Source organism: Astatotilapia calliptera, chromosome 13, assembly GCF_900246225.1.
Source record: "Astatotilapia calliptera chromosome 13, fAstCal1.2, whole genome shotgun sequence".
NCBI classification, from domain to species: Eukaryota; Metazoa; Chordata; class Actinopteri; order Cichliformes; family Cichlidae; genus Astatotilapia; species Astatotilapia calliptera.
Genome location: NC_039314.1, coordinates 7467488 through 7490817, shown reverse-complemented (window position 1 = coordinate 7490817; position 23330 = coordinate 7467488). Strand labels below are relative to the sequence as shown.

General features: G+C 44.2%; 1 protein-coding gene across 8 annotated transcripts in view; it reads left to right on the top strand.

Moving 5' to 3' along the window:
- The window catches only part of fgfr2 (fibroblast growth factor receptor 2), a 37013-nt gene extending 13925 nt beyond the window's left edge, over nt 1–23088 (top strand). For 4 of the 8 annotated variants that reach the window (XM_026191170.1, XM_026191175.1, XM_026191169.1 and 1 more), the window contains 14 exons: nt 453–622; nt 2287–2410; nt 6865–7055; nt 8140–8284; nt 10008–10207; nt 11697–11836; nt 13864–13985; nt 14816–14926; nt 15579–15769; nt 16416–16538; nt 17635–17705; nt 20192–20329; nt 20869–20974; nt 22368–23088. In XM_026191170.1, coding sequence (XP_026046955.1) covers nt 453–622; nt 2287–2410; nt 6865–7055; nt 8140–8284; nt 10008–10207; nt 11697–11836; nt 13864–13985; nt 14816–14926; nt 15579–15769; nt 16416–16538; nt 17635–17705; nt 20192–20329; nt 20869–20974; nt 22368–22532 — 1997 coding nt within the window. In that variant the 3' untranslated portion in view covers nt 22533–23088. Of the gene's footprint in view, nt 1–452; nt 623–2286; nt 2411–6864; nt 7056–7337; nt 7477–8139; nt 8285–10007; nt 10208–11696; nt 11837–13863; nt 13986–14815; nt 14927–15578; nt 15770–16415; nt 16539–17634; nt 17706–20191; nt 20334–20868; nt 20975–22367 lie in introns of those variants that run through there. The other 4 variants (XM_026191172.1, XM_026191174.1, XM_026191171.1 and 1 more) reach the window with 4 other exon arrangements.
- Nucleotides 23089–23330: the final 242 nt, after the last annotated feature.

Here is a 23330-nt window from a genome sequence, read left to right as displayed (position 1 = left end):
GCCCTGCTGTCCATATCTAGCCAAGTGACAGGCAGATAAACAGGGCAGCTATGGTAATTGGAGGAAGTGGAGGGAGGAAAAAAGCTGCTAAGTGGAATGAGATGAAATTGAATGTGATGGTCTAGTTACCCTCCTGGCAACGCCCAGGCACATTCTCCCCTTAGAGCCGATGTTTTTCCTCCCCTGCTACACCCCGTCGAGCCTGCAGGAAAAGTGTGTTTTTGTTTAGCTCTGTGAATGTTGAGCTCTGGTTTTTGTTCTGTTGGAGGGGGGGTTTGGGGTTCCCAAAGCCCTGGGAGTTTTACAAATGCTTCAGGTTTGTCTCTTCTTGCAGTAATTCTTCAAATGTACATGCCTTAGCCAGTCTGCAGTCCCACTGCCAAAATGTTAATGCCGAGGACATTATTAGGAAATCTCAGCCTCACTCAACACCAACTGTTCTCTGGTTGCAGGCGCGCCGTATTGGACCTCATCAGCAAAGATGGAGAAGAAGCTGCATGCGGTGCCAGCTGCCAACACAGTCAAGTTCCGCTGTGCTGCAGGAGGCAACCCCAAGCCCAAGCTGCGCTGGCTTAAAAACAGCAAGCCTTTCCGCCAAGAGGACCGCATGGGAGGGTATAAGGTAGGATAAACACTAATAGATCAGAATTTTTATTACTAACGTCAACTCACTTCCCTCTCTGGGTTTTGGCTGCTTTTCTGGGCTGCGGTTCTCATGGCCATTTTGTGAATTTTATTTGCAAGGAGAGCCTTCTCCTTTCAATACTTCCCTGAATGTCCTTTCACCCCTTTTCCACCCTTCGCTGGAGAGACGGGAGGAGGAAAGACAGAGGAAACGAGGGCAGGGTTTCTGGTGTGAAATTGGAATTGCTCATCCGTGCGCCTCTTCTCACCGGGATACTTTGCAGAGCCTCTCACTGTAACTTGACATGGTTCTATACCCCCAACAATTAGAAATGTAAGCCCAGGACATAAGGGTTAAATGCTCCTAAACAGTAATGCATAGAGAAAGTCGGTAGCGTCAGGTTTGAAATGAGTTCACAATGTTGAGGTAACTCGATCAGGGAGAACCTGTCCCACTGGCTTTAGGTTGGAGACTTATAGTGATTCCAGCTTGTTATTCTTTTGACCTGAAATATGATTTACAAATGCTATAGCTGAGCTTGTTTATATTTAAAATTCATGTGCTGTGCATGTTTACACCTTTGATTCCAGGTGTAGATTAAACTGGTGCTAGTCTGATACGCAATTTGGTTACAGTTTGTTTTCTCTCCTTTAAATTCATCTTTGTCCCCTTACTGTATATGATGGAGTCGTACTGATGAAGTGCATTAATAATGCAAATGGACAGTTATGAAATTCATTTATGAAAAGACCCAGTGATGCTGAATGAGTCTGGAGCTCCTGGTTAATGACTTGTGGTTTATGAGGAAACACATTTCACTGCCAGGAAAGTTTAGGTGCAGATTAATGTTGATGTAGCCGCTAATGTTGCTTCCCGTTGGCTTTCAGCACACTCATTACAGCACGGACAAAAAACAGCCACGACGTGGCGGAAATGACACAGTCAAGCTGTCAAATCTACCGTGGACAGTTCATTTCTCTCTTTTTGTCAACAAAGGCAGGACAAAAGCTGTACCTGAGCCCAGCCCTGTAGTATAATCTCTCCATTGTGTGAAATGTAGGCCTGTACAAGCAGTGGCTACAGTGTCTCTTCAGTGTGCTGATGGAAACTCTATTGTCAACTCACACCTGCTGATGCCACACAGAGGTGAAGCTATTTTTGCAAATAAGTATGAATAACTGTATGTTTTTAAAATGGCTTTGACTACAGGATGGGGGAGACTAAATGAAATAGCAGTGGTTGACAGAAGAGGTAGACGGCTAACGTGGAAACACGCAGGGCAATGTTAGGCGTACTTGCAGTGTAAGTACTTCTTAGAGCACTCGGAACTTAGACGGTGATATAAACTGGGAAGCTTTCGCCATCAGGGTATGTAATCTGCATGAATAAAGAAAAGATTGTGACGTTGGAGAGTCATTTTGTTCAAATCTGACCTGAATATTGTTTGCACACCGGATCGTCTCGTTTCTTTAATGCTTCTTTTCAGATCCCCTCTGTCGTGTGCTCCTTTTTTTTTTTCTCTTTCCTCCTAGTCTTCACATTTAGCACCGGCTCTCGGTGTCTAATCTCTGCTCAGTGGCTCAGTATTTAATGACATGCACGTGATAATAAGTTGTGTGAGTTTCTGTCTGCGCATAACAAGAGACTGCTCCTTTACCCAGGTGCGTAGCCAACACTGGACCCTCATCATGGAGAGCGTGGTGCCGTCCGACAAAGGCAACTACACCTGTTTGGTGGAGAACGAGTTTGGATCCATCAACCATACCTACACCCTGGATGTAGTGGGTCAGTACTACACACACTTAGGCTCAAAGTATACCTGAGAGGCTAACAAAGGAGGGATGGAGGAGTGGGAGGGCAGTGGGTGTTTCTCACAGTGGGAATAGAGCGTCTTCTGTGGAATTGCCCAGGTGCGCTCTGGATGCAGGTGGAGGTCAATGAGGAATGTGGAAGCTAAAGATGAATATGTCAACAGTTTTAATATGGCTATCAATAATTTATATAACAATATTTAATTTGTGTTAAGTTAAACATTTGATGATTTTGAAACTACTCGAAGAATTGAGTGGTGTCTCACTAATGTAGAAGATCTTCATTTGGCCTGAAAAACATTTTATTGCTCTATTTTTTTGCCCTCTGTACAGCTGGTTGTCTCACTATTCAGCAGTGATTGAAGAAAACAATCAGACTTCAGCACTGTAGCCAGACAGTGCTGACCAGCCAGTCGGAGCTCTGTTCCTTTTACGTTAACTAGTAGTTACTTCATGAATTTCTTTACAAATAATTTAAAAAAAATACTCATAACCCTCTCACAGACATATCATTGCATACAGCTGCTTTGATAATTCTTTCTTGATTCTGAAGAATCTTGAAAGAGCAGTTGTGAAACAGCTAATTGATTTTCTGCAGAGGAAAGGCTTATTTGAAGTGTTTTAGTCAGGTTTCAGAGCCCATCACAGCACAGAAACAGCTTTAGTGAAGGTTACAAATGATCTTCTTATGGCCTCTGACAGTGGACTCATCTCTGTGCTTGTCTTGCTATACCTCAGTGCAGAGTTTGATACTGTTCACCACAGTATTTTGTACTGCGCTGCAGTGGTTTAAATCATGTCTAATAAAATCCAGTTTGTTCATGTAACTGGAGAGCCCTCTTCAAACACTAAGGTTAATTATGGAGTTCCACAGGGTTCTGTACTAGGACCAGTTCTGTTTACATTATACATGCTTCCCTAAGGCAGCATCGTTTGATAGCATAGCATACATTTTCATTTCTGTGCAGACGATACCCATCTTTGTGTCTAGGTGAAGCGAGATGACACACACCACTTAGTTAAACTGCAGGAATATCTTAAAAATATGAAGTCTAATTTCCTGGTTATAAATTCAGATAAAGTTCAGGTTGTACTTGTGTTGTAATTGGGGTTTCCCCTGTATTGTAGGGAATTTAGTGTCTTGCCACAACTGCTGTTGTGATTTGATGCTGTCCAGATAAAATAAAATAGGTTGTTTTTGTAATTTGTCTTGATATGTCAGTCCCAACGAGCTAAAACAAATGTTTAGTGTCTATTTAAAGGATAGTTTAATGCAAATTGCAAGAAAAAAATGTTGAACCTACTCATGTTTCTTACAAATTGGCCCCTGATGATGTCATGAAATGTCAAATTCTTGTCATTTAGTACAACTTACAAGTCAGTAAAAAGATTTGTGAATGATTTTATCATCTAGACTCTGAGACAACAGAATGCTGGCTGAGCAGTATCACAGGGTTCAGATCCACCTCAGTCAACCCCCTTTTCTGACCTTTGGAGTAAGACAGCAAAGACTGTTTTTCTGCTCAGTTTGCAAAATCGATTGTGCGGACAACAAGGGGAGTGGGATAAAGATAGTAGATAATGTAAGCCTGTGTGCTTGTGCAAGCGCACACACCAACTTTGATCTTAAATTGGATTTGAACCAGTTCTCCTTTGGCCTTTGCTGCGCATCATAACTTATCTGACATAGTAATTCTTCTACAGCCTAGTCAGTAAACCACAAATAATCAGAATAGACATGAAGCTGCAGCTGCTTGTTTCACTGAAGAAAATTTAGGGTGCTACACTCATGCATTTGTAGTTTATGGTTCTAGCTCTGTCACTAATCTTTAGCAGTCATGCTGTAATTGCACGCTCTTTTTATTAGTGCCTCCATGGTAATGATGAGTATTATTTTCACTGTATCAGATTTAGATCAAATACCTGAGGGTTTTAGCACAAAAGTGAACATACAGGCACACAAACATGTGGAGGTCGACACACGGGCGCAAATGCTCCCCAACTAAGGCCCCCTGCTCTGCTTCGCTCTGCACTTAGCTCAAGCTCTCCTTCAGACTGCATATTTCTGTTTTTGTTCTGTTTTATTGCAGAGCAGTAAACCCCCTCCATGTCTGGCTCCACAGCCACTGCCCCCTGCAACCTCTTGCTTCATTTTACTCCATTATAGCTGGTTGGACAGAATGGAGAGAGGGGGAGAAAGAGAGAAAAGGAAGGGAAGCAGGGACAGAAAATGCTGCTCTTATCTGTCTTTTTTTTAAAAAAAATTTTTTGTCCAAATGACCTGCATGATCAGCATGTGCTGTGCCAGTGTGCCTGCACATGTGATGTGACAATAAAAAGTGATTTGATTTGATTTGATTTGATTTAAAACCAAAAGCAGCCAGTTTGCTCTGGTTCAAGCTGGGCTTTGGAGAAAGGGTTGCAAAGTGACAGCCATGGCAAGTGGAGAAATGAGGAGTTAAAAGAGATCGGGGTGGCTATGTGACATTTTGTGGGTAGCCCTGTGTCCTCCTGTGCTGTGCTGTGTTTTTCCTAAGCCCCTCCCTGACCTTCAGGTCACTGTGTGCCAAGCCACCCAGCACCCAAAGTTCATCAGACTTGAACGATGGAATGCCATCTCCTTGTTGTGACCCTGGTAACAACAACACATAAAAAATTAATGCGGGGTTTGCTTCTTCGTTTGTTTTGATACAGAGAAACCTTAACTTTGGCCTATTTTTCTGTTGCTTACTGGAATTTTTTCCAAATATGTCTTCTGCTTCCTTCCTTTAAGTTCTTGTACAAGTTCAATGGGGAAACTTCTAGACCCATAACCACGCGTTACACACTTTCCCATCCCTTGTGTTCATTTACTGGAGACTTGACCATAACTACTACCTCGTTAACTCTCACCCTAACCTTATTCTAAACTTAAACTGACCTTTCATGCTAAATCTTTATGATTTATGCTATGGGAACTTCCCAAAGCCAAATCTCCTCCATGTGACAGCATGAACAGACTTGTGTCCTCACAACATCAGATCTAAGAGTTTACACACACACACACACACACACACACACACACACACACACACACACACACACACACACACACACACACACACACACGTGATATTCCTTTTTCTAATTTAAGAAAGAAAAGCTCCACAGCCTTTTATTGTTTGCGGGTTTCTCCCAAATCATTACGTGGCCTATTTTTCTCACACCACCACATATTCTGTCATTTAGTCTAAGTAGTCAGCTATGCAGCTCTAAATGCTCCAGCCAGAATTGGCACAGCTATAATAAAGTTTCATGTTCATTTAAAGAAAAAAAGAAAAAGGAAAAAGTCCTTTGACTTGCCAACATGTTCCTCTGCGTGTGATTGTTTCACATTTTGAAATGGTTTTAAAGTTCTTTAAAAAGAAAATTGCCTCATAAAATGCTGTTCGGTATGTTTTACAAAGAGAGCACGAAATTCAAGTCGATCACCTCTCCCTGTTTTGTAAAGATCGAGAGGGTGCGGAGGCTCGTGAAGTATGGGAGAGGAGAGAAAATGGGGGCAAATAAAGAGAGACAATAAACAAGACGTGCTCTAGGAATGTGCAGAGGGGAGGAGGGAGGAATAAGGGGTGGGATTGATCTGATCTGACAGATGTCAAAAAGGTGGAGCGTGGAGACAAATGCAGACACATGGAAGAAGTCTCTACCTCTTAGGTTCTGCACTATCCATCTGTCGATCCCTCGTCTTTCCTTCCTTTCACCCTGCTAATTATTCCCCCCCCTTTTTCCCCCTCTTTCTCTCTAATTCCCAGCCTCCACGCTCTGACCATCCCCCGTGACGAACCCCGACACGTATACATACACGGGCACAAACGTATTCACTACAGTTACCTTCAGGCTTTGTTTTGGAAAGGCGCTGCGGCGCCCCCGGCTCGGTGATGTCACTTTGTGCGTGTGTGAGAGTTTAGTGGCAGCGGGTGGTTGCTGTCAGTGTGGGGGTTGGTGGGCTCTTCATAGCGGTGGTGTTTGAAAGGGGGCATTGTTCCACAGGTCTCGCTCTGGGCAAATGTTTGCTTGTAAAAGAATGCAGATAAGTCGAGATGTGAGGGCGCTATGAAGATATTCCGCTTTCCGAGACGGGCACATAGTTTAGGTTAACCCCCAATGTGCGCCTCGATTTATAAAAGTCCTCCTCTACCTGATTTCTGTTTACTAGAGCTAGATACTCCTCTTTGTTTTGTTTGTAGCTTTCAAGAGCTTCTTAGATTTACACATCGGGATCACCATGATTATACCTGCCTGGGCTGCTCGGAAAAACCATTCACACTCACAGTGCATAAAGCACAAATCAACGTTCACATTCTTAAACATCAGATTTAACTACGAGACTCTTAAAGGGAAGTGGCAGGCATTTAGACATGTTCTAATTTTCTTCTCTCTCAACAGAGCGGTCTCCTCATCGGCCTATTCTTCAGGCCGGCCTCCCGGCCAACACCACTGTCCACGTAGGAGAGGATGCCCGTTTCGTTTGCAAGGTCTACAGTGATGCGCAACCTCACATCCAGTGGCTAAAGCATATCACTCAAAACGGCAGCCGCTACGGCATAGATGGACACCCCTATGTCAGAGTGTTAAAGGTAGGTCGCCTCACGTCCCCTTTTAGATTTTATTTCTGCGTAAACAAAAATCCTTCCCTCCGTTGTGGCGTTCTGCCAGTGACTCCAGGTGAATGTCAGCAGTCATATAAGGAACTAACTCTGTTTTTCCCCTGATGAAGTGCCAGGTTTTATCCGTGGGGATTCCTGCTTTCTCCTCTCTCCTGCAGATCCATATGCAGTAGCTGTAGTCGTGATGTTTGACTAATTCTGCTCATTCATTTGATGTGCGTGTCTAAGAATGTGTGTGTATGTGGATTGCAGCGTTCAGGCATTAACAGCTCAGACGTGGAAGTGCTCACACTCACCAACGTGACAGAAGAAGATGCTGGAGAATATATCTGTAAAGCCTCCAATTATATAGGCGAGGTCAGCCAGTCGGGCTGGCTGACTGTCATCACAGGTAACCTATGAGACCTGACTCACCTACACTCCCTCCCTACCTTCCGGTGTGGTTTCATAGGCTTCGATCCTGACTTGCTGTGCTGTGGTGGTCCTGCTGGTGGTCCCTTGGTTGTCCTGGTATCACAGTCCGTTTTCCCCCTTTATGTTGCGCCCTTGTGTAATAGCTGTTCCCCCACCCCCCGTCATTACCTGGGAATGGTGAGACCATGGAAGCACTGGACGAGCCCGCACACCTAGACATCAAAATTGACACAGCTAGCATCTTTTTTCTGTGCGAGCTGTGTCAAGGTGATGCATGGTGTTGCAGTGTTCTCCATGCTCGCTCTGTGTTGTGCATGTGTCTAATGTGTGGTTTAGACTTGCCTTTTCTTAGCAGGTTCTGTGGGTGATGGGAACCTTTTGGGTATTTGTTTCTGGTGCACTTGTTCTGTTTTCCTCATGTATTTGGTGGCATATTGGGTTCCATCTGTGTCCTCTCCAGCCCCGAGTGTTCCCAACATCCTTTCCTCTAGATGGAACTGCAACGATGGATACTATCCAGCTCCTCTGATTTCTCTTTTGGTGCTGTGGGGTCTCATTTTTTTCTCTTTCTCTCTCCGTCCTTATTTCTCTCTTTGACTCTTCTACTTTCACCTTCCCTCTTTTCCTCCTCCTCTTCCAGACTGCAGGTGTTAACACCACAGATAAGGAGATAGAAGTTCTCTACTTGCCCAATGTAACATTTGAAGATGCTGGGGAGTATACGTGCTTGGCGGGTAATTCTATTGGGATCTCCTATCACACTGCTTGGTTGACGGTGCTTCCAGGTATATACACCCATGTACTGTCTTCTGTTTCTCTTTTCCCGCTCTCATTCTTCTCCAAAAATGATTGGATTGTGTCATTTCAATTATCTCTCTGGAAGGCAAATCCTCCCTCTGGAGTCTAATTCACACAACTCAAATAGCAGATTATGGCTAGGAGCCAGCGCGGCCATCACCCAAGGCAATGCACTGCAAAAAGCAGGGAGAGCTTGTATTCTATAATATGATATGGCCTGGTGAGCTGCTGAATGCTCACAGCAGATGACAGGGTGGTTTGGTGTGCTCCAGCAACAGTTCAAGTACCTGTAGACTCCAAAACGTGGGGAAGGTTTGCCTTTCTTCTGTCGCTCTTGTTTGTCTCCTGCTTCTCGGGGAAAGTCTTTGAGTGCCACAAAAATAGCATTTTTTTCCCCCTTATGCCTCAAGCTGTACTTTACCCCCTTCTGGCTCTGATAATTGGAATCTTTTAAAAACTCTTATTTCTCCCTGAAATAAAGGTTGAAAGTTAAAGCTCAACACTCGCTTCACGTTGGCTTGACTTTCTCAATTATCAGAGCCAAAGCTTTCAACTTCTGCACAGTGAATGTCTTATGCTTGTGTGCGTCGTCATTTATCAACATCCTTTTTTTTTTAATCCTCTATTTTTGTCCATTGCTGAATGTCCGGGCTGTAATTACACATGCCAAAGGATGAGAAACGTAAAACTCATCGACGAGTTAGTTCCAGGCTAAACGGGTGATTATTGATGCTCAAGTTCCTTTCAAAAAGTACAGTGGGCATTAAATGTGACTGAGAGTAGCTGGCTGTCGGCAGCCCTCAACAGACAGCCAGTATTAAACCATCATTAAGGCTGTAACAAGATAATAGTTTGGGTTTTGTCTGTAAACAATATCGCATAATGATCACAAGCAGGCTATTTCCTCTGGGAGTAATATGCAATATTTATTACACTCAATGAGCTCTATCTGCACGGCTGGCGCCTTTAAGGCTGTAACTCCTCTGTGTGTGAGTGTGTGTGTGTGTGTGTGTGTGTGTGCGCTGTGGTTTTTGGACCAGCAGATACAAAGTAGGCTGAAGAAAGGTTCCTACATGTACAGTAGCTTCACCTCCAGCTGGCTGAAAGGCAGTTTGGTTGGCTGTACTGTACAAAAGCCTTGTTTGTGGTCTGGAGGCTATGCATTATGGAACAGTCTGTTTCTATAGTGTACACACACACACTCAAATATAAACTAAGACCATTTCTGACAGGAAGTTCAGGCGATACGCAACCATATAGGACAGCGCTTTCCCTTTTGCAATCTGAAGTGAAGCGTTCATTGTTCCACCGTTTGTGGGTGTGGGTTTGTGCTCGCGTGTCTCCAACATTAGCACAGAATGCAGACAGATGCAGGCCTGGTTGGACTGGCTGAGTCAAGATTTAATTGTCTGTTTAGACTGTTAAGCCCTGTACGGAGTTTCTAGACTTTTTTTGTTTTTTAACTAGGAATGCTGGGAAAAATAGAGAGGAGAGGATATGCAACAAAATAATTTTTGTTTAGATAGTTCATTGATGGTGATTACATTTATACATGAGTCACCTCCAGAGCATCTGTCTCTGTGTTTGTCTGTCTGATACCCGTGTTTGTCTGTGCAAATGGAGAGCACGTATGTGAGCAATCCTAGAGAGTGTTCCTTTAACCTTCTTCGCCTGACCTCACCCTCGCTGCCATTTCTCTGTTTTCCTCAGCCCTTGAGAAAACTCCTGAGTCCATTTCCCCAGACTACGTGGAGATCGCAATATACTGCGCGGGCGTCTTCCTCATTGCCTGCATGGTGGGCATTGTGGTGGTGTGCCGCATGAGGAACACTGCAAAGAAGCCCGACTTTGGTGGCCAGCCAGCGGTTCACAAACTGACCAAGCAGATCCCCCTGCGCCGCCAGGTAACAGAAAGTAGATAAAGAGTTCTAAAGGCATCTTACACCTCTAGAGGAGAATAACACACATTGCATACATGCTGAAAACACAAAACATAATAACAGACAGTCTAGATGATATAGTTGTTTTAACTGGGGGTATCAAACTTATCTTACAGGCCAGTTTAATCTCCAGTGGGTTGGATATGCACAGCCAGTGCATAATAATCTATTAAATAAACTTTTAATTACTGGTTCTTTTACAAATCGAACTATAATAATGCACTTTTTTTTCCCACATTCAGTCACTTTACTGCATTACAAAGAAACACTCATGCTGCAAGTCAAGCAAATGTGTCAGCATGGCTCATTGCGTTGATCACCTTTCTTTGGTGTGGTCCAGCAGGCCAGGGGTTATTTCTTTGTTAGTAAGAACGTCATAAAACTAATGAGGACTCCAACCTCTGGCTTGCATAAACTTAACCTTGCAACACACAATGCTTCTCCACTAAAATAAATAAATAAGCAGTAAAAAGTCTCCAAATTTGGGACCCTTTCTTTGCAGTTTTCACGCTTCTAGTCCAAGGGGCCAAATGGGATCGTTTTTGTCAGCTGTACCTTTGACAACCCCTGATATAGAGTAATGCTGAAAAAATAAAAGCTGCATAGCAAATAATGAGAGGTGAGGGGAAAAAACATTGTGGCACAATCTGAGCTACATAGTTTTCTCTCCTAATGAAGGTGTTGCCACAATTTAAACAAACAAACAAAAAAAACATGCTATTTTTTTGTTTTTTTTTATGATAACCATTTCTTTTAAAAGACCAAAGTAAGGCCATGTCGTATAAAGAGCAACAGAGCTCGCAAAGACTTGAGATAAAAAAATGCAGTAATCAGTTTTGTTTCTTTCTCACATGCCTCTCAGGGCTTTCATACATGGTTGATACACTTGTAAATAACACAAAGATTACAACTGATGTGGTATCTTAAAGAATCTACTTCCAGATCTCATTTAGGTGGCGTGCATTTTTGTACAAGTTAGCACTGCTGCCTGAAACTGCAGCCACAGTTTTTCTTTTTTTCACCCTGTGTATGAGCCACAGTTTTCCCTCAAAGGAAAACCAAAAGGTACAAAAAGTGTTGGATTACATTCTGCAGAGAGACTGATTCCTGTGTCAAGGTAAGGTTAGGCTGGAGGGAGGAGAGATGAGCCCTGGAGACGGTGGCGAAGCTGAGCATTTAACACATATTTATCAAAATTACTGTTGCTGCTCAATTAATCATCATTGAAATGTAATCTCCGGCTCTGGGAACGACTTTATCGTAATACCAAAGCCTTAAATGTGGAATTCCCAAATATACTACTTGTGCTGACGCGCCAGAGTTCCCAGCAATGTTGTTATTTTGTAAATAAAGTAGTCAGTCGTACATGCCTCAATTACTCCTCTAGTGATGCCTCGGAGCTCTAACTGATCTGTGAATCCAGACCGCGGTGATCAGCCAATCCCCTTTCATCCTGCAGGTCTCAGCAGACTCGAGTTCTTCCATGAACTCTAGCACGCCTCTGGTGCGCATCACGACACGGCGGAGCTCTGCACACGATGAGCCAATCCCAGAGTACGACCTTCCTGAGGATCCGCGGTGGGAGTTTTCTAGAGACAGGTGAGAAATATTCTTCCTTTTCCTGTCACAGACATTATCCTTCCTACTTACTGGTGTTTTTGTACCCTGAAGAAAGGAAAACCATAACTGATTATTTTTTCCCTCAGAAAAGAATTTGAGATTAGGCTCGTGTCACGCAAATAAGAACTCCCTGTTCTTATTTGCATGTCTCACCACTTTACAAAATGCCAAATAGACAATTATGTAAATCAAATTCAGCTCCTGCATAAACCAAAAAACACCTGAAAATGCTGATCTGCTACCCAGTCCTGCTTTCTTTTGAAAGGGGGTATTCAGAAAAACACTAAGGATTCAGAGCCTGTGTGCAGTAATTGTTTGATGGTATGCATAATACTTTTTTGGGGCCGTCTTTGAGCCTCTATCTGATTTGATCTCACCTGCTAAATGATCAGATTAATCATTTTTATAGGTGAAGAGTGCAGACTTTAATGACTAACTGTTAAAGCACAGTTGTGGTAACTGAGATAAAGGGCTGCTGGCTCATCTGTTGGTGCATTAGTAAAATGACCTGAACTTGGCACGCTGCACACCGCCTCATCATTACAACGACTGCTACGTCACACTCTCGCTCACCCGTAGTGACACACACACATGCTTCTGTTGGGAAGGAGCGAAGATGTGCTAATTAGTGGTTAGCATTCACAGCTTTCATCTGCATGTTTGGGCTAGGAGTGTTTGCTCGGTTTCATACCAGAGGAATTAGCACCGCTGAGGTTTCGGTTAGTCACAGTAACTACAGCCAGTGATAAGCTTTAGGGTGGATTTAAAAGGACAGCAAAGGTTAGAGCAGTTTAAAGCTGTCTTGAGGCCTTGCGTTTTGAAATGAAAAATGAAAATCCGAAGCTGTTAGTCTGAAAGGAGGCCTGTCTTTTGTTAAAATGAGTTGTTAAAAAAACAGAACTTGGATCATAAATAAAATTTTTTAGCACCAGTCATCAGTGGGGGAAAAACATTTCTGATGTCATATTAGACTTTGTGAGTGTGTGCTGCTGAATGGCATTCTGCTGAGGTTTGCTTTTTTTAACACTTAGACCCCCTTTAGATGAAGCAACCATAGTTGTTTTGTCTGGGTTGAATAAATGCATGCCTCTGTTTGAGTCTTTATTCCTTGCTTGCCATCCTACCGCCCGAGGGATCACGTTGGGCTTGCAGAAGGCTTAGGAATGCTAACGTTTGCAGTTTGTGTGCAGGAAAAATAACATTGATTATGTGTGGCTGGAAAGACAGACTGGTTGTCATTGAGTGTGGACAGACAGAGGATTGTGTTACTACATAAGGGCCACAGGCTTTTTTCATGTCCCAGTTTGAATATTTACATAGCCTGTACACTGAGCCTTAAGGTAAGGGCCTCTACTGTCAATCAAATAACAGACAGGAGGCTTTACTACCAGCTCAGTGGTCTGATTGGTGCTGCAGCTCTGATGCAAAGTTATGAAAGAGCCTGTGTAAGAATTTCTCCCCCTGATTGATAAATCAGTGTAATAGAGTTTGGACGTTAAATTTAACACCAGATTTTGAAACATGCACCTGTAAGGCAAACTAAAGGAAGAATTCCATCCTTCTGAGGCCAATGTTTTAAGGCTAAAGTAGGCTCTGTGTAATGACTTGAGAAGAGTGTATATTGAAACATGCCAAGAGAGGGTAAACAGTTTAGAAATTAGTGCTCTCCCTGACTTTATCAGACGATTATCGTAGCCACGTCTGCCTTCCTACCTACTGCCCTGGCAGAGGCTGCGGTCGCTGTGCCAATAAAACACTCACACAGACACAATCTGATTTAAACGTAGCAGTCTAGAGAAAAAAAACCCCAAAACCGATAGGGTGAGGTTGACAAGCTGGTTCTGTGCCAGGTTTCATTAACCCTCTCTCCCACACTCTAACCTGTTTACTGCAGCACTGTGGGTGAGTCAGTGCACACAAATCAGCCTCATGCATTTGTCTCCCTTTCTGCAGCTAATCAGCTTCCTGTCTATTTTTCCTTCTTGCTTCTCCTTCTGTGGCTGCAGGTTGACCCTGGGCAAACCCCTTGGTGAGGGTTGTTTTGGCCAAGTCGTAATGGCAGAGGCCCTGGGCATCGATAAGGACAAACCCAAGGAGGCTGTAACTGTTGCAGTCAAGATGCTGAAAGGTAAGTGAGTCTCAGTAGCGTTGTGTGTCAGACCGCGGGGATAAGATGTACACTTACTTCATTGTGTCTTCTGAGCAAGGTGAGAACATTTTATAGGTGATTTATGTTCCAGTGAGGGTTCACTAAAGGTGCGTGGTGGAGCCTGGGGCTGTCGTTATTATTCGTTATTGGTGGTTGCTGAGTGACAGCTAGAGGGATGCAGGTTGGGAAGGTAAGGGTTAGGGTGCGGTTACATACCTGACCCCAGAGCAGCAGCTGGCTGGAGCTCTGTCAGCACCCACACAAAGAAGTAAGTCACACTAGCAGCACTGCTGAGATGAATGAAAACAGGAGGAGGGGGCACTGGGTTGGTTTGAGGTTGCGGGGTACGGTGAGATCAGACATGGCAGCAGGCTATTGAGCCGACCTCTACAGTATACGTCTGCTTTTTTAAAATGACTCCAGATATGGTAATGGTGCAGTGGAATGCAGGCAATGCCAGTCTGGCTATTGGGATATCTCCACTTGCTCAATCAGTTCCATGACAAAAGGAGCCTGTGCAGCAGATAATGAATCCAGATTGAACGTCTTTAATTCCTTCTCCTCCCTTGCCCTGGTGCTGAAAGGATGCCTCTGTAGTCATTGTGGGGAGCTTCCCTCGCTGCTGTAACTCGAGCCGACATTGTCTGTCATCCGCACTTAATCAGACGCACCTAAAAAACAGGGTGCTGTCTAAAGGGACAGCTCCTTAGTCCTGAGCCAAAGGGTTAAAGGGGCGTTTGGAATATGGGGTGTGTGTTTTTCAGACCTTCTCTTGGCAACCTTTAATATGTGACTTCTTCTGCTGTTAGATGACGCCACCGAGAAAGACCTGTCTGACCTGGTGTCAGAGATGGAGATGATGAAGATGATCGGCAAACATAAGAACATCATTAACCTTTTGGGGGCCTGTACACAAGATGGTGAGTGCATTGATTGTGAGAATCAGTGTGCATGCATATGCAGATGAGTTTGCTGATTTTCTGTACAATGCCATAAAGGTTTGCCACAGGACCCTTTAGTGTCCTTAAGCACACTTGTTGAGTCCCCATGAAAACAATACTAAAAACCCACTGGCTTACTCTGCTTAGTTAGTCTCAGGGGACAATGTTAAAGTCTTTGAGGTTTCCAGTATAGCTGTCACTAAAAAAGATGATAAAAAGCTACATTGTCATCACATGATAGTCAGTGGTTTGCTCTTCAGTGAGCGTAGTCTCTTTCTGTGCACACGGGCTGTTCAGCTGCATGCAAAGCAACAGGAATCGTCTATTCATATGCAGATTTGTGTTTGGAGCAATTACTGTGAAAAGGAAAAGAAGAAAAAGAATTGGCTATTCTGAGTTTTGGAAATGCACATAACTGTTGAAATGCAGCTCTGCACAGACTGGCTGCTTTAATGCCGTTTCTCACACAGCCCTTCTCAACTGTTTTTGAGCAGAAATTTCCATGAAGCAAGCGCTGGTTTTATGATCTGAATGTTCTGTTTTTCATTAAAATTCACTCTGAATTTTGTCACTTTGTTTCAAAGGGAATAATTCAAGTTCAAACACTTGTTTGGCTCCGTCTCTTGTGCAGGCCCCCTCTATGTCATAGTCGAGTACGCCTCCAAAGGTAACCTCAGGGAGTACCTCCGAGCCCGCCGGCCACCCGGCATGGAATACTCCTACGACATCGCCCGTGTCTCAGACGAACAGCTCACGTTCAAAGATCTGGTCTCCTGCACTTATCAGGTGGCGCGGGGCATGGAGTACCTAGCATCGCAGAAGGTAAGGAGAGGACACGCACAGACACAGACAATGCCTTGTTCTCATATCGATCGCACGCTTGCTGGTTGCCAAAACAGATCTCGGTGCCAGCACACAGAGGGTTTGATGTGCTGTATCCACAAAGGTTTTACGTAGAAGCTTGTATGTGCTTCACTGTGGGAATACTGTCTCCTAAAAACACAACTCTTACCCCGCCTCTCTGCCCAAATCCCTACATTGTCTCTCATTCCACTACAAAAGCCCCTCTGTGTAGAAGAATTGTTAAGTTTTCACAATAGGGGTGCAGCCATGTTGGCCGAAAGCAGCATTACGCTCCCTCTAACTGTTGGAATGTGACAGAGCACGCTGCCTCACACGCACGCACACGCTAAAGTGCATATGTACAACCATACATGTGTCAAGGTATGCGAGGAATCTTTACTGATCCAGGCTTGTTGAAGACTGTGTAGTCGATGTGGCGTCGTGTTATTCAGTCCAGCACTCCCTTTGTGCAGGAGATTTCTGGATGATTTCATGCACCACAGACACTTTAACACCATCCCAAATAAAGCATGCACCTGTTTCCAAGTTGATTTATTTACAGAATGAGGTAATTGTCTTATTCTCATCTTCTCCCTCCCCCCTCTTTTCTCAATCCACATCTCAGTGTATACACAGAGACCTGGCAGCGAGGAACGTCCTGGTCACAGAGAGCAACATCATGAAGATCGCCGACTTCGGCCTGGCCAGGGATGTCCACAACATCGACTACTATAAAAAGACGACCAATGTAAGTACTCTGCGTGTCAGCGGATGCTTTTTGGAGAGCTTCAGCGGGGGATGAGTTCACCCTCCTCTCCTTTTGCTCCAGTTCCTTCCCTTCCCTCATCTTTCTGTTTCACTCCGTTTCCTCCGCTGGTGTCTTGGCAAAAGCTGCAGGTTCCCAGGCGGCCTGTGAATCTAGTGCTTCTGGAGATTCTGCCTGTTTACCCCTCAGTCTCTTGTTCTTTTGGTTTCATCGACACTTATACAATTAGCCCAGAAAAGAGACCGAGCGAGAGGGGAGGGAGCAGCAGCTTAGCCGTAATTGACATCTCCATAGCGGCCCAGTGGCGTCTTTCTTTCCCACCGCAGAACGTTGTTGCCTGCGCATCCTCATTTCATATGCATGATTGCCTTTTCATCGCATGCACAATCACGCTGAGAACTAGCTGACAACAACAACAATATTCGATGATGCTGACGGTGACGAAGATTAGGGCAAGCAAATGCGACAATGATTGAAACGGGACCAATAAAGACAGAGGCATCATTGTAGTGCTGCATTTTTTAAATATTTCTGTTAATCTTCATTGGTCTGACAGGAATGGGACACTTTACATCAGCCTTTTATTGAATTGCTTCATAATTCTTTATGGAATGAATGAAAACTACAGCAAATTCAGATTTTGTGTATTTAACTTGCTGCCCACCACAGCATCTGTAACTAAAGAATACCTATTTAGTGTCTGAATGATAATATATACTCACCAAGGTCGCCTTGTCAGCTACGCTTAGCTTCCCGGCAAGTGTTTCAATGCTACAGTGATAGACTCTTCTTTATCCGTGACCCTGTTTATCAGCTCTATTGCCCTAACAATGTAAACGTTCCTCAGGGAAATCCATTCTCCCCTAGACAGTCGCTCCTCTAGTGCCTTATTCCCTTGACTACTTCCACATATCAGCTTTTCCAGGAGTAATGAGATCTCCTGGTCATGAGGGATTTGAATTTCTTGCTGATGAAGCAAGAAATTTAGAGCTCAGCAGTCTTTTAAGGGGTACATTTTATTTGACCTCTCACCTGAGTGTGTGTGTGTGTGTGTGTGTGTATGTGTGTCCGTCCTCAGGGTCGTCTCCCGGTGAAGTGGATGGCTCCAGAGGCACTCTTCGACCGGGTCTACACACACCAGAGTGATGTGTAAGTATATAACAAAGTGTTTCTGTGTCCCACCACTGTAAATAATCCAAAATCCATTTACTCACATCAGTGGTACATTAAGCTTTATCATAAAGTAAAAGATGCTGTCACAGCTATTTTCTATAGCCTGCAGTCAGAGTGATTGTTTTTCATGGGGTACAGGAACAGAGGGTAGGTGATGGTTTGGGGTTTTTTTGGGTTTTTTTTTTTTGGTGCAGTGTTGGTGAGTGTTAGGTTGAGGGGGATGACTGGCTGTAGGGGGCCAGTAGTGGCCAGTCTGTGGCAAAAGTGAGGATTTCACGCTAGACTTGGAGCCAATGCCGTGTTACTAATCTGGCCGGCTTCAAAGGGCCTAGAAGGAACCCGGAGCCCACCAGCACCTCCTCTTTTCCCCCTCTGATTCACCCCTGCTCCTCCGGCCCTGCTCGGAAGTTTCCCATCTTGTTTGGGCCCCCCATGCACCTCTAAACGCAACAATGCTGCAGCCTCCCTGTGCAGGCCTCATCCTCCCTGCATCCAGCCTCTTTTAACTCCCTGCCATCCCCTCTTCACTCTCCTCTCCTTATTCAGCAACACTTTGAACATGTGGATCATCATTTTGGAGCAGTTCCACGATCAAAATACCCCCCCCCCCCCCCCCCCCCCCCCCTTTTCCCCTACTCTTCTTATTTTCATTCATCTGGTATGTGAATTGCTGACCCGTCTCTGTCTCTCTTTCTTTTTAAGATCAAGAGTACTCATTCTAAAAACAGAACAAAGGGAGCGCGTCCCTCTCTTTTTGGTGTTTGAGTCTTATGTGTTCTGACAGCATTGTTTGAAGCTTCTGCTCCAGACACTGGCGGCAGAAAGTGTATGTGGCAATTAGATAAATGCCTTGCATGCTGACCCCTGGGAAGGGAGGCTTTATGTGTGTGTGTGTGTGTGTGTGTGTGTGTGTGTGTGTGTGTGTGTGTGTGTGTTTCAGTCATACAGCAGTAGCACACTAAATATAGCACTTATCCGTCTAAGCCCTTTGATAGAGAATTTCTTTCCTGTCCGTGCCTCTGTGTATTGTTTGTGCACATAAGGATGTGTAAGTACACATGATGCCCTTCGTGTTCCACAGCAGCAATCAATAACCCTAGGAAGTACAAGGGGGAGGAGCTGAATGGGAGGTGGGGTGCAGTCATGAAGTGGCCACTGTAGTTCTGCTTATTAGCTCACCGCTAATTACGATTCATCACTCACTTTTAGTAATTGGCTTTTTCTCAGAGGTGCAGTTGGAGCGGCGCTTACGCTGGTCGCCAGAATGACAAGCGATCCATACGTGACATCAGATTAAATGAATACATGAATTCCAATTGAACTCGTGTGCTGTTGTTTTGACAAATGGGGACTTTACAGTCCAGCTGTCAGGGCCTCGAGTATTCATATTTGCATACGAATCGCATATTCATTTATTCTCTGGTTTTTGTGCTGCATTCTGTCATCAGAAATTTCAACAATAGAGAACAAAAAAACCCAACTGAATGTTTATTGACTGGTTGTTTTTTAAGTATAGATTCTGCATCTAGTTGGCTGGAGTACATACAGATCCACCTGGCCGCATTCCAGGTCAGGTAAATTGACCCCAAGCGTGTTGCTTTGTTTGGTACGTCATGGCTGACTGCAAGTAGACACAAACTTGTTCTCCCCAACAAGCGCTGAGCGATGGTTACAATCTCAGAAAGGAGAAATGAGTGTGTCAACAAGTGCAGTGATAGAGCAGAGAAGAAACCTGGCTGGCTGGTTGTGTAAACAGATGGAAGATCCTGATAAATGCCCAACCTGCCTCTCTGTGCATACTTGCCTAGTTAGACCACTAACACAGATTGTGGTTGCCTGAATGCATGTGCACACACTGCGTTTTGTCAAATGTGTCTGCACGTTACAATAGCTGCAGCCATTGGGTGAACATGAATCAAGCGTGTTGTCATTGCTCGAATGATTCATTTGAAACGCTCGGTACGCGATGATGACATCAGCAGCATGAAAGCCGATGATGTTAAACAACCGGATGCTGCAATGAGGAAGTAGTTAAAAATTAATAGTCACCAGCCATCTCTGGAGTTCTTTTGTCTTTTCTGGCTCTTTTGTCAATAGTGGGTGGTCCAGCGTTTGTTTTGGTGTGGTGCGATCAGACAATGCGAGTCTGTGCAACTGGCCAGCCGGGAACAAAAGCCATCATTGAGATCGGGGCCAGAGTAGCACTGGCAGTGCGTTTGAACCACGAGTCATTGGACAACAGAAAGAGGGCATTGACACCACGGCTGTCACACTGTTGTAATTTTCTAACCCATAGCCAAGTAAATGTTATGTATGTAAATGATTAGAAGCTTAAGGACATTTGTACTGGTTTGCAAATTCTAGAGCACTATTTACACAGATATATATTTCCTGCTCTAGTCATTCTTAAACACCCTGGTTAACATGTTAATGTGTATATATGTTCATTCTTGTGTTGCCAGCTGGTCATTTGGGGTGCTGATGTGGGAGATCTTCACCCTAGGGGGCTCACCCTACCCTGGCATCCCCGTTGAGGAGCTCTTCAAGTTGCTTAAAGAGGGCCATCGCATGGACAAGCCCGGAAACTGCACCAACGAGCTGTAAGTTTAGCTTTTTTTTTTTTTCTGCGAAAAGCACATATTCTCTAACTGAGCTGCTACCAAAATACACATCACGTCGTGCATCGAGACTGAATGCCAGCCCAGTCTCCCATCAGATCCATGACTACGCGGCTCTGTGTCCACTCAGTCGGGCTTCTGCACAGCTGTGCCTGTCTGCTATCAGTGTCCTCATTCACAATGAGACCTCTGCAGTCAGCAGACAATGGCACAGTTTCTGCGGCGGTGCCACAGCGAGAGGGCTGATGGGGGAATAGCAGAGGCGGATAAACAGAGAGTACACATTATAATATTAAAATAAATCCAAAACACTGAGAGACATGTTTCTAATCAACAGCAGGGCTTCACAATGTGGGGAAAAAAAAATAATGTCAGAGTCTGCAGTTTTTGTTTTTTTTCTTTGATAATGGAGAAATCTGAGTGAGCAGCTTACTGTATACTTCCCTAAACAATTTGCGGTCCTTCCCTTCATCCCCAGAGTTTTTCTTTTAATAAATTGACCATAATTATCTCTTTTTCAGGTACATGATGATGAAAGATTGCTGGCATGCCATCTCATCCCAGAGACCCACCTTCAAGCAGCTAGTAGAGGATCTGGATCGCATCCTAACCCTGAGCACCAATGAGGTGAGCGCAGGCTTGTCTTCTTGATTTCTGGGTGGTCAGAATTCACACTACATAAACCTTGCTGGCAAATGGGAGTTGAGCATTCCATAGCAATAAAATAATAATGATACAAAAGCTTCTCCATCCAAACCAAATTACGCTCTTGCCAATGCATGCATGTGTCAGAAAAATGTTGCATAAGGATTTTTGTGCATTAGCCGCGACATTATTGAAATAAGGCCTAAATAGTGACTGAAAAAAAGGGGCCAGATGATTTGATCCAGGCCTAACATAGTTGCTACGGCCAAGTAAAGTTGCCCAATCATCAAATCCATACTTTGCTCCTTATGACGGCCCACTATTTTTGCCATTCCCCTTCCTGTCTCGTGTGATATCCGAGTGCCGACCTGAAAAGAGGCCGTCGATGGAAAGCTGTCAGGACTCGTCTTCTCTGGAGCTCGAGCTTCAGGAATTTATGCCAGCAAAGCCCCACTTTGAGTTTGAACTTTTGAAATGTAATAAAGCGTCTTTTTCTTGCTTTTTTTCCCCCCCTCTCCATCCTTTCCCTTTTACCCCAAACCGCTGGCAGATGTGGAGATCTTTAGTAATATGAGCCTTTTCGTGTTGAGCTGGGAAAATGGAAGCCAGTGCTCATTTTCTACAAAACCCCAAGAACTCTTCCTCCTCACAACTTGTCCCAATAACAGCCATGAAAGACTGGGAGGAAAAAAAAGGGGGGGAAGAAGGCTGCCTCGGCCGACAGAAAAGACCAAAACAACTTCCCAATGCTGGCTAAAGTCAAAAATTAATAACAGCTTTCCATCTTATTTCGTTTTCATTTAGCTGTGCTCTGCCAGTTTCTTTATTTTTTTTTTTCCCAACAATCTTGTAGTACTTATGTCTGGCGCTTCAGTGTCAGATATCAGATCTGTTTGGAGTGAAGTGAGATTGAGGTTTATGCCACATCCCTACCCAAGTTTCCTTCTCTAAATGTATCCTCTTGTCCCCAAATCCTATCCATCTCAAACCACTCTGTGGTGGACGAAAAATGCGTCCAGGTCGGCCCTGCTAGCTTCAAGCTCAGTCAGCAGTCCAACGTTCACTTTATTACCTATTATTCCTGCAAATATTTTCATACAGTATCCAGTTTAAGATTGCATTTTTTTCTGTTTCATTTCATAAGTCCTCCCAGGGTTTGGATAAATACCATAATAAAGGTGATACTCTTCTACTCCACTGCTCTCCCAATGCTCTGGAAAGTCCCTAATCCCGTCGACTGGATTTCAGCACGAAATTTGCGTTCTTGTGTTTGTTCTAGATCTTCTTCCTCTTACGTCTTCGAAACGTTCCTTCCCTTTGTTCTGCGTGTAAGCGATCTCACCCAACCCTCCCTTTCCTCTCTCTGTGTCTGCAGGAGTATCTGGACCTGTGCGCCCCAACAGAGCAGTATTCCCCCAGTTTCCCCGACACTCGGAGCTCCTGCTCCTCCGGCGACGACTCCGTGTTTTCCCACGACCCATTACCGGACGAGCCCTGCCTCCCCAAGTACCAGCACATCAACGGGAATGTCAAAACATGAGCCCTCATCCACCCTCGTCCACCTAGTTTGACCTACCCTAATCCTACCTGTCGGAGTCTTAAAACACGCTCCAAATTTCCTCCCACCCGCCCTCCCCATCACCTCCTGTGGCTCCCGGTGGACTAATGGGCCCAGACAGGACTGGGTGGTGGCAGCGCTGCTGTCACACTCTCATACTGCCATACGCTCACACTTTATATATAAATATAGGACATGCTCACATGAGGTCTTAAAGGAGAGGATAGGGACCTTAAAGAAGCCTTTTTGTACTGACTGAATGAAGTGATGTTCCCAAGGGACGCTTCTCCTCTTCCTCTCTTGATATAAACAGAGATTTTTCATTTTGGTTCTCATGTTTATACCCAGAGTGTTTTTTTTTTCTCCTTTTTTGCAATCAACAATGTTTGGTGGTCCAATTCCAGTGGCTGGCATCCCAAGACTGTTGTGTACTCCAGGAAGAATGTATGGGTTCATGTGAACTTGTGGAAAAAACAAGGGACCAGAAGAGGACGGCAAATAGGAAATGGACTAAGAGACAGAGCTGCGACTAACAAAACAGAAGAATAGGTGGAGAGCAAATATTAAAAAAAAGCAAAACTTCTGTTTATTTTGTAATATTAATGCATTTCTTTTTCAGTTTTATTGATAAACCTTCCCAACTATCCTGGAGGAAAAAATACACAGTATAATGTATAGTGCTGGGTATATTTGTAAATATATTCAAATATGTATAAAAATATATTATATATTTACAATGAATTATTTTTTGTATGGACTTGGATATAACCCCCACCCTCA